This window comes from Symphodus melops (assembly GCF_947650265.1).
Source record: "Symphodus melops genome assembly, chromosome: 1".
Lineage (NCBI taxonomy): Eukaryota > Metazoa > Chordata > Actinopteri > Labriformes > Labridae > Symphodus > Symphodus melops.
Window position 1 is genome coordinate 22,111,829 of NC_136691.1, and position 12,576 is coordinate 22,124,404.

The 12,576-nt window shown below is 49.1% G+C and overlaps 1 protein-coding gene across 2 annotated transcripts in view; it reads left to right on the plus strand.

Moving 5' to 3' along the window:
* The window catches only part of rev3l (REV3 like, DNA directed polymerase zeta catalytic subunit), a 60,825-nt gene that overhangs the window by 44,666 nt on the left and 3,583 nt on the right, over nucleotides 1–12,576 (plus strand). For both annotated transcript variants that reach the window (XM_079360342.1, XM_079360343.1), the window contains exons 15-30: nucleotides 76–161; nucleotides 1,095–1,220; nucleotides 1,955–2,147; nucleotides 2,302–2,413; nucleotides 2,618–2,733; nucleotides 3,456–3,574; nucleotides 3,961–4,079; nucleotides 4,328–4,469; nucleotides 4,637–4,881; nucleotides 6,836–6,944; nucleotides 8,143–8,349; nucleotides 8,729–8,838; nucleotides 10,218–10,332; nucleotides 10,493–10,630; nucleotides 10,811–11,001; nucleotides 11,907–12,153. In XM_079360342.1, coding sequence (XP_079216468.1) covers nucleotides 76–161; nucleotides 1,095–1,220; nucleotides 1,955–2,147; nucleotides 2,302–2,413; nucleotides 2,618–2,733; nucleotides 3,456–3,574; nucleotides 3,961–4,079; nucleotides 4,328–4,469; nucleotides 4,637–4,881; nucleotides 6,836–6,944; nucleotides 8,143–8,349; nucleotides 8,729–8,838; nucleotides 10,218–10,332; nucleotides 10,493–10,630; nucleotides 10,811–11,001; nucleotides 11,907–12,153 — 2,375 coding nt within the window. The remainder of the gene's footprint in view (nucleotides 1–75; nucleotides 162–1,094; nucleotides 1,221–1,954; nucleotides 2,148–2,301; nucleotides 2,414–2,617; nucleotides 2,734–3,455; nucleotides 3,575–3,960; nucleotides 4,080–4,327; nucleotides 4,470–4,636; nucleotides 4,882–6,835; nucleotides 6,945–8,142; nucleotides 8,350–8,728; nucleotides 8,839–10,217; nucleotides 10,333–10,492; nucleotides 10,631–10,810; nucleotides 11,002–11,906; nucleotides 12,154–12,576) is intronic.

A 12,576-nucleotide genomic window follows, 5' to 3' on the forward strand; every position in this document is an offset into this window, starting at 1 on the left:
GGCTGAACAACATTCCCCTCCTGCTGAAATCCTTCTGCACGTGTGTTAACGTGCTTCATTGTGTCTTTGCTGCAGAGGATCCCGTCTCTCAGAGACTCCAGCAGAGGAGGAGAAGCCAAGCGGACCCACTGAGGAGAGTGTTACTGAACACACAGATGAAGGTCATTATTAGCTTTTTATTATTTATAGATTTTATTTATAAACAGCAGATAGATACAGACAGAAAAAGACAAACACAACACAAGTCACCCTGCCACCTTTAGAAGATGTGTCCACATGTAGATTACAGTGTCAGGGATGGAGCCCTTTAAAACAAGATGAAGCAGGACTGAAGGAAAAAACAATCAAATATCCATTTAAAAAGCGCACAGTTCAGGGAAGGACATAAAGTAGCACTGCAGTGCAATCAGTTCACATGTTGATTTTTAAGCCTCTCATAACATCAAACACCAGAGGTCCACTCACCCTGCTTATAAAAACAAACTTAAATCACCAGAATCCATTTTTCATGAGAAGTTATTTGAGTCTTCAGCCTGGTGACTGTGGAGAGGACGACGAGTCGTGTTACCTATAATCCTGTTAGAGTCCGTCTGTGCTTTGGTTCGTCTTGTTCATTCACCGGGTCAAACTATGAAGGCTCGTCACGGTCCGGCCCACACTCTCAGTGTCAGGCATGCAGAGGCAGCGCTCTGTGGAGCATCTGTGAACATGATGCTGTTTAGGTCCAGTCCACTCGTAGGTAGGTTCTAGTGCTGGTACGAACATGACTTACTGGACTTGCTCACATGGACACACGCAGTTACTCTCCCACCGTGTTGAAATGAGAAAACGTTGAAAAATGAAAAGGCAGAAGAACAGTGAGATCATTTCCTGGTCGAGAGCGTCGATGGCGTGCTGATGACAGACTGATGATGTTTTTGATAACTGCTTGTTTGGACGGGATCATTATTTAAAAAGGAGCAGTCTTCGTCTTTGTTGTGTTTTGATGTCTGTATGTTCTGCTGTGTTGTTGTGAAGCACTTTGTGAGGTGCTTTATAAATGCAGCGTACTTACTTTTGATGTTTCTCACTCTGCCTCTCTTCGTCATTCACAGAACCAGTTTGCTGCTTTGAACGTGCCAAAGAAAGATACTTCTCAGATCGAAGGGCCCAGCATAGCCAACTCTTACGGCTTCAGAGTCAGCATGCAGAACCTGCAGGAAGCCAAAGCTCTGCACGAGGTCAGCCGCACCACGCTCTGTGAATTCTAACCTGTTAATGAGCTTCAGCATTCTTTGCATCTGTAATGTCACTTTTACAGTGTAATCCAAGTGTTAAAGGAGCAATCAGTAAGATATCTACTGACTGAAATGATGACGCTCTCTTCCTCTGTGATCAGACATGAAGGAAACATGCTGTGTTGAAGCTTCTCTTCAACAATCCAGCAGTCAGTATGTCCTCCTTCTAACTTTAGATTCTGATCCTGAATGCTCTGGATTTGTTTGGACCAGAGAAGGTAGACAGTTTTAAGGCCCCCCCACACGGCCGTTTTGGACGCCCCTGGAGTTTGTCAGATATGAGAGCAGTTATCAGGTCAGCAGGTGATGCAGCGATGGAAGCGGGCAGTGGAACTGCTTCAGATAGAAGTGATTGTACCCGAGCTAAAAAGCCTCTGCATGTTTCTAATAAGCTCCAGCAGCAGAAAGCTGCTCAGACTAGGATCAATGTTGGAGATGATTTTAAACATGGAGAGAGGTTAGAACACAGAAAGGTTTACAGAGCGATGCAGAGCTGGCTAAACACTGAAGCTACAGTGTCCACCACATGGTGACCTGTGTGAGCCTCCACTCTAGAGAGGAGGAGGGAGACAGCTCTCTGTGATATTTAGAATTTATACCGCAGTACCTGTTTTAAACACTAGGGGTCAGAATTACATACTGCTCCTTTAAAGTTTACATTTTCCCTCTGACTTCAGGTCCAGTACCTCACACTCATGGACATGGAGCTCCATGCAAGAACCAGACGTGACCTCGAGCCCGACCCAGAGTTCGACCCCATATGTGCCTTATTCTACTGCCTCAGTTCAGACGCTCCGCTGCCCGACGAGGACGGCACGCAGCTGACCGGGGCCATTGTGGTCGAGAAAGACCATCAGAGCCGAGACCAAGGTGACTGCTCAGTTAGTGTGGTTTACGCTGCTAGCTGTGTATCATGTTTTTACCGCTGCTCTTATTGTTCTTTTATTTGCTGTGTTCTGTCTTGAAGTGTGCGTATCAATGATTTCCCTTTGGCTTAATGATCGTGTTTAAATGCCCTCATCAGGTCCCAGAGGAACAGCGCCCCTGCTGGTCAGGTCAGGTGTCTCAGGGCTGCAGGTGACGTACGCCACAGATGAGAAGGCGCTTTTTCAGGAGCTGATCGTCATCATGAGGAGGTGTGTGTGTGTCCTGTGTGATTCTGTTTAAATAAGACAACATTTAAAAACGGCGTTTTCAGTTGCACTGCTCCTGACACACGTGTGTGTGTGTGTGTGTGTGTGTGTGTGTGTGTGTGTGTGTGTGTGTGTGTGTGTGTGTGTGTGTGTGTGTGTGTGTGTGTGTGTGTGTGTGTGTGTGTGTGTGTGTGTGTGTTCTATCAGGTTCGACCCGGACGTCCTGCTGGGGTACGAGGTGCAGATGCACTCCTGGGGTTACCTCCTCCAACGGGCCGCGGCGCTCGGAGTGAATCTGTGTCAGCAGCTGTCACGAGTGCCAGGTACAGCCTGGACGTTCTCTCTCTCTCTCTCTCTCTCTCTCTCTCTCTCTCTCTATCTATCTCTCTCTCTCTCTGTCTGTCTCTCTCTCTCTGTCTCTCTCTCTCTCTGTGTCTCTCTCTGTCTCTCTCTCTGTCTCTGTCTCTCTCTCTCTCTCTCTCTCTGTCCACAGTGGTTATGGTGTATAAGGCGGAGGAGGAGCTGAGGCTTATCTGCAATAGATTGGATCCCTTTACAGTGTTTGAGAGGATCATCGACCTGTTGGCAGCATGAGCCCTGAGTCGTCTGCTCCCAGTGTGTCTGACTTCAGGACATTTCCCTACCGGGCCGTTTGGACCTTTTGAGGCCCAGACATTTGAAGGAGCGTGTGACTGAAACGTTCAAGCTTCTTGTCTCTACGTAGAAACAGAGTGTGTAGATCAGTGCTGAGCTTCAAACAGTTGAGCTCACACTAGTGTGATCCGTGTATTGATCTCCAGCTGCTGGTCAGCTTCCTGTCCCACATCAGGCTCAATCCATACATTGACCCGTGCTAGTGTCAAGCTCACAACGCTTATTGCACATGTGCAGGATTCTCTAATGTTATGGGTTGGTTGTTGAATGTGAGAGTTTGAGAGCGGCTGCTGATGTCAGAGAGTCCCACTGACTCTGAGAGGATGTGTGTGTGTGTGTTTGCCTCTGCTCCTCCTCCTCTGTAATTGTCTGACTCTGTTCGTGTCCTCAGGTAACTCCACAGAAAACCGCTTCACTGCAGACAGGGACGAGTACGGAGCCGACACCATGACTGAGATCAACATCATCGGGCGCATCACCCTCAACCTGTGGAGGGTGATGAAAACTGAGGCAGGTGTCCTGCTGTGACCTCCACACACACACACACACACACACACACACACACACACAGAATCAGCAGGGGTCGACATGCGCAGGACCAGAGTGCTCAGAGACCGAGTCCTGACCCAAACATGAATGATTAAATGTCCTGGTCGTGTCTCTCACTGAGAGCGTAACACCGGGAGGGTTTCAGCTGCAACAACTAAAATTATAAATGAATAAAAGATGAATGTTTTTTCTAATCAGTATGAGGTGGACTCTCAGCAGGGGGGTCTCACAGGTCTTGATTTATTTCCAATATATAAATCTGTTTGCCCTCCGTCCTGCAGAGGAAGAGTTCTGAAGACGTCTGGTGGACAGACTTTGACGTTTGTCTGTTTTTTTCTTCCCTTCAGGTGACGTTGAACAACTACACCTTTGAGAACGTCGCCTTCCACGTGCTCCACCAGCGCTTCCCCACGTACAGCCCCCGCACTCTGTCCGACTGGTTTCACCACAACACACACCTGTACAGGTACACACTCGGGTTGATCTGGCCTTTGAATTTGCAGCGATTAAAGTCTAAGGATCAATTTTTTTAGAAAAAAAATAAAGCTCACTGTTATTATCATCTTTGTGTGTGTGTGTGTGTGTGTGTGTGTGTGTGTGTGTGTGTGTGTGTGTGTGTGTGTGTGTGTGTGTGTGTGTGTGTGTGTGTGTGTGTGTGTGTGTGTGTGTGTGTGTGTGTGTGTGTGTGTGTGTGTGTGTGTGTGTGTGTATTAGGTGGAAGATGGTCGACCACTACGTGAGCCGTGTGCGTGGCACCATGCAGCTCCTTCAGCAGCACGACATCATCGGCCGGACGAGCGAGCTGGCTCGAGTGTTCGGGATTCAGTTCTTCCACGTTCTGACCCGGGGATCACAGGTACAAAGACACACACACACACGTGTTTCCAACCATGTGATTGGTCCATGTTTGTCTGTGCTGCAGCTTTAATGCAGTGAGAGCCAATCAGAATGGCCGTTGACTCATGTGGCGTCTCTCCTTCAAAGCAACAGTGACCTGTTTTAACCTGCGTCCTGTTCTTGCAGTACCGCGTGGAGTCCATGATGCTTCGTGTGGCCAAGCCGCTGAACTACATCCCCGTGACACCCAGCGTCCAGCAGCGAGCTCAGGCGAGGGCGCCGCAGTGCATTCCCCTGGTGATGGAGCCCGAGTCTCGCTTCTACAGCAACTCTGTGATCGTGCTGGACTTCCAGTCGCTGTATCCCTCCATCGTCATCGCTTACAACTACTGCTACTCCACCTGCCTGGGCCACGTGGAGAGCCAGGGAACGTAAGGACACGCCGTCAACGCCTTACTTTAGCCTGCTGAGGTCACATGCCAGGACAGTCTGCTTCCTGCGCTGCTCTTTTAGTTTGAATGGAGCAGAGAGAGAGAGAGTGTCTCAGTTTTTATCACCAGGATGGCTGTTGTTGCATATAGAGCTGAAACGATTCCTCGAATAACTCGAATAATTCGATTACAAAAATTCATCGAGGAATTTTCGCTGCCTCGAGGCTTCGTTAAGTTTTTTTTTTTTGGTATGAGTATAAAACACGTTTAATGTAGCTGCAGCTACCTGCTCCTCTCTCTGACACACAGACACTTCAACACGCACACACGCGCGCACACACGAGCGCGGCGTGCCCCTTTTAACTTTTAGTCAGCACACAGTTGATCCGTGATCCATACGACCCAGTCGGGAACACGTGATCCGGTCAAACGGTCGGCTTTTCTCCGTTCACTCTCTCCGTGTTTGCAGCTAACATAACGATAGCAACGTCCTCTCACAGTCTCTGTCATAGACGTGTCTATGGTCTCTGTAGTCTGTGAGCGCGCTGAATGCACGCGCTGCAGGAGCAGACAGAGATACACTTCTAATAATATACAGGCTGATTATATGAAATGTCTAATGTCTTCAAAGCTAAATCAAGACAGAACTTGTTTGTGGAATAATAATTTAGCAAATATATATTTAAAGTTTCTCAATTTCCTTATCTGACATAATGATTGATTCTGTGATTGATTCAACAGAACATAATGCTTTCTCAATTAAATGTACTGTAACAGATGTGTAGGCTACACAAAACACTATTTGTTATTTCAGCCATTAAAACGTGTTTGGCCTGTATTTTTCATCACCCTGCCGCCTTGACCAGTGAATCAGAAAGTGAATTTGGGACCCTGTCAGTAATATGGTGAGCATCATCAGCAGCTGTAGAGCAGAGGTGGTTGGCTGTAACAAGCAGGCGTTTCCATGGTAACTGCAAAGAAGCAGGTTTGTAGGGACGACCCAAGACGAGTTAAACCTTAATTAAGCAAAAGTATGATTTATTCGATTACTCGATTAATCGTCGGGATATTCGACAGAATACTCGATTACTAAAATATTCGATAGCTGCAGCTCTAGTTGCATAGCAACCGCAGGGGCCGTGAACATGCATATGTTGACTTTTTCAAGGTGAAAGAAGAAAGAGAAAAGTAGCTTCATGCTCTTTGATTTCAATAAATTTTAAACAAACAGTGGAAGTCCAGATGAACTTCAGGGTGGGTGACGTTTCCTCTGCTGTTCACATAAAACAGGTCGACTCATCAGAGGACGTGTGACTTAAAGAGAAATCAAACACAGATATACCAAAGAGTTTCATACACAGGTTTGTTGTTACTGTCTCAGGGGTTAAAAGTGCATGAAGTGCTGCCAAAAGCCTCGTTTCCACCAAGCCATCACAAAAGTACCCATCCATATCGTCCTCGCCTCGTGCTGCAGAGCGTACCCATCCGACCCCAAAGAGTGGAGCTGCACTCAGAAAGAATCCTCCCTTCACAGCGCTAATAAAGGACTGACATGGCGTGTTTAAATATCCTGCGAGGTGCAGACCTCTGCTGGACGTCCTCCCTTGTTACCCTTTATTACCTATTCTTCTTCTTCTAAATGTGTCTGTGTCACGCTGCTGTGATGTCATCACGCTATCACCCACACCGCTCAGTGGAAACCGTCTCTAAGGGTTAATTGAAGCTGTCTGCAGGAGTTCCTCGTCTCCAGCCGCCTCACTCTTTTGGTTTTGTTGCGTTTGTGTTTTTTTTACTTTGCCTTCATGTTGGATCTGAGTTAAAGATGGCGGAGGTCGAGCACAGACTAAAGTCTTTCTGTAACGTGCGGAGTCCTCCATGATGACCATGTGAAGCGGTCTGTCAGAGTCATTACAGTCACCTTGAAGTCATTGAGACGCTCCTGTCTGTGTTTCAGGCCTGATGAGTTTCGCTTCGGCTGCACCTCCCTGCGGGTTCCTCCCGACCTCCTGCACCAGCTCCGCAACGACATCACCGTGTCCCCCAACGGAGTGGCCTACGTGAAGGTAGGGCACCCGGGGAGCTCGTGGAGGAGCTGTGAGAACACTCTGGGAGTCCTTCAGCAGATTCATCCAGAGGCATTAGTGTTTGTGCTCTGTGTCCATTCACTCACTCATCGCTCCTCACGCCGCACCTCTGGACCTTATTACACACACACACTCAGATTCACTCACACACTCACACACACACACACACACACACATACACGCTCACACACACACACTCACACACACACACACACACACTCACTCACACATACACGCTCACACACAAGCACTCGCACACACGCACACACACTCACTCACTCACACACTCACACGCTCACACACACACACGCTCACTCACACGCACACACACTCACACATACTTACACTCACTCACACGCACGCTCACACACACACGCACACACACACACACACGCTCACACACACACACGCTCACACACACGCACGCACACACTCACTCACTCACTCACACACTCACACACACACACACACTCACGGATTATTTAAATGTCGAGTACTCGTCTCTTCAGATGCTCAAATCGTTTTCGTCCTGTCTCGTTCTGAGTCGCTCTGGACCATAAAACACTCAGTAATTAATCAGATTTCATTTTTCTTAATGGAAATAGAACAAATGTTTGATAGATTAAAACACATCTGAAAAGAAGACGCCAGTTTAGGGGCGTACCGGCTCGACTTCAGGAGATCTCTGGATGTTTACAGTCGGAGTGCTGAGCCAAAGACAAGTGAGGCTGAAACAGGAGACAGCACAGACTGACAGGACCGTCAGCATTACTGCAGTGCCCAGCAGCAAACACTCTTATCAGCCTTAAATGTGTCCGTCTGGTTTGTTCTCATATTAAATAATCATTTATTATGAACCATAATTAACTTTCTGTCAAATCTGAATTTCATTTTGGAAGAGCTGATGATGTCACATTTCTGGAGATAATAATCGATGTGGACTGATGTGACTTGAACTTCCATGTTTTATAAATCTGCTTCATGACCTTTATTTGAAGCCGTTAGCGTCGCTCGCTCACAGCGACCTGCACTTCGGCTCATACAAAAGCGATGTATCGCTGGTGTCCGGCATCTGGTTGGTTGAGCTGGAGGGAAGCTAAGCTAGCTCTGTGGATGTCTGAATGACAGCAGACGCTGCAGATCAGACTGTGTTGACCTCTTGACTCTGTGTTTTCAGTCCTCGGTGCGTAAAGGAGTCCTGCCCTGCATGCTGGAGGAGATCCTGAACACACGCATCATGGTGAAGCAGTCCATGAAGACCTACAAGCAGGACAAAGCCCTGATGAGGCTGCTGGACGCCCGGCAGCTCGGCCTCAAGCTCATCGCCAACGTCACCTTCGGATACACCGCCGCCAACTACTCTGGACGCATGCCCAGCGTGGAGGTAAGCTCATCACAGGTCGCCATCAGCCAGACAAATCCCCCCAAACAGAGTTAAAGCAGCGCAACACTTCCTGTCCTCGGCTGACGGGCGTTTTGTTAAACTTGTTTTCTTATCTCTCGATCTGATGTAAGAGTTCGATTATAATAAAAAAAACTCCACCAGATGTGTGTTCAGTCGATGTTCAGGGTCAGAGACAGACCGAGACAAAGACATGGCTGTCTTCCACAGAGGTCAGGACGATAATATCACCATACAGTGATGATCAGTGCAGTGCAGGATAATCCTACAACCACATCTAAGCATTCAGAATACACAGGTCCCTCTTTCTACCATGTTTCAGCAGTCACGTTGTTCATGCTGCTTTGTCGGTGGTTTCCAGGTCGGAGACAGCATCGTCCACAAAGCCAGAGAGACCCTGGAGAGAGCCATCAAGCTGGTCAACGACACCAAGAAATGGGGGGCGCGTGTGGTTTATGGAGACACAGACAGGTGAGCTGATGTTGCCTCTGCATCCTGTCACACTGTAGTTTGGTTTTTTTCTTTCACCAGTCTGAACACAAAAAGATTCAAACCACGTACAGAGGAGGTTTCAGATCTGATTCCTACAGATCTGATCAATCTGAACGTCTTGGTCACTTCACTGTGTATTCTGCTTCACTCACAACGTGACACCATCGACAATAACAACGACGACGACGTAGATCCACCTTTGGTCAGTGGAAGAAAACTCCAAGAATAAAACCAAAGTAGTGAAACAAGCTCCACAAAAAGATCACACTTCTCTGTCATCCAGTTTGCTGTTGTATTTCCTGGGCGTAACCCGTTACCATAGAAACCAATGTGGATCAGACCATGTCAATACAGACGGGCAGATCAGACCTGCTCACTCTGTAATGTGGACAGTCTCCTCCTGTCTGACGGGGACAGTCTCCTGCTGTCTGACAGAGACAGTCTGTCTGACGGGGACAGTCTCCTGCTGTCTGACGGGGACAGTCTGTCTGACGGGGACAGTCTCCTGCTGTCTGACGGGGACAGTCTGTCTGACGGGGACCGTCTCCTGCTGTCTGACGGGGACAGTCTCCTCCTGTCTGACGGGGACAGTCTCCTCCTGTCTGACAGAGACAGTCTGTCTGACGGGGACAGTCTGTCTTACCGGGACAGTCTCCTGCTGTCTGACAGGGACAGTCTGTCTGACGGGGACAGTCTGTCTGACGGGGACAGTCTCCTGCTGTCTGACAGAGACAGTCTGTCTGACGGGGACAGTCTCCTGCTGTCTGACAGAGACAGTCTGTCTGACGGGGACAGTCTCCTCCTGTCTGACGGGGACAGTCTGTCTGACGGGGACAGTCTCCTGCTGTCTGACGTTTCTGGTGTCATCATCAGTCGAGCGTGTTCTGACTCTCTGTCTGTGTTTTCACTGCGAGCTTCATTTTTTTAATGAAGCAGATGTTTGTTTTTTATCTTCTCTGTTCATGAGGAGATTCAGGACGAAGTGTGACCTCTGACCTCTCAGTGATTGATCGGTGTCTCTGTGATTATCTTCACTCTCACTGTTCCAGTACAAACTTTGCTCTGATGCGTCGACAGAACCTGACGTCAGGTTCTCCTAATGTGTCGCTCATATCAACCGGATACCACGTCGGAGGATCACGCCAACGACGGCGTGCCTCGAGTTTAACAAAACCTCACCTGTGTGTGTGTGTGTGTGTGTGTGTGTGTGTGTGTGTGTGTGTGTGTGTGTGTGTGTGTATTAGCAAAACAGATCATTAAATGACACACTCAGGAGGAAGTCTGAGGACGTGAAACACACAGCACCAGGTGACTCTGATGATGATGATGATGAAGAGCTCTGCTTTGTGTTTCTGCAGCATGTTTGTTCTGCTGAAGGGAGCCACCAAAGAGCAGGCGTTCAAGATCGGCAACGAGATCGCAGAGGCGGTGACGGCAACCAACCCCAAACCTGTCAAGCTCAAGTTTGAGAAGGTAGTGCTTCACACACACACACACACACACACACACACACACACACACACACACACACTCTGTGTCAGCCTCTGCCACTTTGATTCTTCAGTATGATGTGTAAACACAGACAGAGGTAATTGACTTGTGTGTGCGTGTGTGTGTGTGCGTGTGTGTCCAGGTGTACCTGCCCTGCGTGCTGCAGACAAAGAAGCGCTACGTCGGCTACATGTACGAGAGTCTTGACCAGAAGGAGCCGGTGTTTGATGCCAAAGGGATCGAGACGGTGCGGCGCGACGGCTGCCCTGCTGTTTCCAAGGTAACAGGCAAACCAACCCCCCCCCCCCATATTTCACTCCGCTCTCCACCAATCACAGCCACGCCAGCTTTTCTTCCCGCTCTCCTTTACACGTGTCACTCACAGAAGAGTCTGATGAACTCTGTCCGATCACATCATGACATCAGCACATTAAAGCCATCCTTTGTTTGCTCTGCTCAGATCCTGGAGCGCTCCATCAAGCTGCTGTTTGAGACGCGGGACATCAGCCAGGTCAAGCAGTTCGTGCAGCGTCAGTGTGTGAAGGTTCTGGACGGCCGGGCCAGCATGCAGGACCTGACCTTTGCTAAGGAGTACCGGGGCAGCGGCTCGTATCGACCTGGAGCCTGCGTGCCGGCCCTAGAGCTCACCAGGTGTGTGTGTGTGTGTGTGTGTGTGTGTGTGTGTGTGTGTGTGTGTGTGTGTGTGTGTGTGTGTGTGTGTGTGTGTGTGTGTGTGTGTGTGTGTGTGTGTGTGTGTGTGTGTGTGTGTGTGTGTGTGTGTGTGTGTGTGTGTGTGTGTGTGTGTGTGGGGCTCTAATCCATTGAAGGTTCAGCGTTTTGACGTGCACACTCGGCCCTCCTGGTCATGCAGGCTTTAATCAGAGTTTCAGCTGCTCCTGTGTTTGTGCAGCAGGATGTCAGTCAGAGCACTGCAGGGTTTCTCCATCATGGAGGCTGTGATGGTCCGGGGTCTGAGCCTCAGACAGGAAGACTACAGTACATCAGTGCTCGTCACACAAAGTGGGCGGAGCCTTGACAACATTATTTTTACTCATTATGACACCCTTCATGTAGACCACCCTTTAAAAAGAGCTATGTGTGTCCCTCTGTCTGTGTGTGTGCTTCTCGTGTGTGTGTGTGTGTGTGTGTGTTCCTGTGTGTGTGTGTGTGTTCCTCTGTGTTTCTTTGTGTGTTCCTTTGTATGTGTTTCTTCATATGTGTGTCCCTCTGTCTGTGTGTGTGTGCGCTTCATGTGTGTGTGTTCCTCTGTGTGTGTGTTCCTGTGTGTGTGTTTCTTCGTGTGTGTGTGTGTACAGTTACAGTAGTCGGTGTGAATCCAATTACTCCTTCCCCACAGTGTTCATTGTCTGGCTCTCACTCGCCCCGCGTATACTGTACCTGAGTCTGTTGCTAGGCAACCAAGCTCTTAATGGAGAAGAAAAAAAGAGGGAAATATTCTCCCTCATTCATGTTTATCTGGTGTTTTTATCAGGCGGGCTGACTCTGATGAAGGTGTTTTAAAGACAAAGCTGTGACTGCGTTTGTCTTCCTCTCAGACGGATGATGGCGTACGACCGCCGTCTGGAGCCACGGGTGGGCGAGCGCGTTCCCTACGTGGTGGTGTACGGGATGCCCGGCGTGCCCCTCATCCAGCTGGTGCGACGGCCCATGGAGGTGCTCCAGGACCCGGGCCTCCGCCTCAACGCCACCTACTACATCACCAAGCAGATTCTGCCGCCGCTGGCCCGCATGTTCCAGCTGATCGGCGTGGACGTGTTCAGCTGGTACCAGGAGCTGCCCAGGGTGAGCCCAGAGGAGTTTCATGTTCAGCCCTCTCTTTGTATGAAAGTCATGACGAGCTCCCATAAAGACAGATATCAAGTCTGACTCTGCCGTGACCGAGCAGCTCGCAGCTGAGCGTCACGGTGGAATGGTTTGTTGTTTTGCTTCCCGCCAAAATAAAAGCAGACTTTAGTTGAGTTGGGATAGAACAAAGGATGAGGAGAAAATCTGTGCTGCTTCCTGCTGAGGATGGAGTGAGCCTCATGGAGCTGCAGCGCTGCCTCTGCCTCGGCCTTTGTGTCAACGCTGAAGGTTAATTCTGACGGAGCTCGCACGCCACCTGCTGGTGGAAGAGGATAAATGAGCATACATGTTTGAATGCACAGCTCACTCCAGCGTCTGCTCTGTTCTGTGACATGAAGCTGACAGTGTATTTCCCTGGTC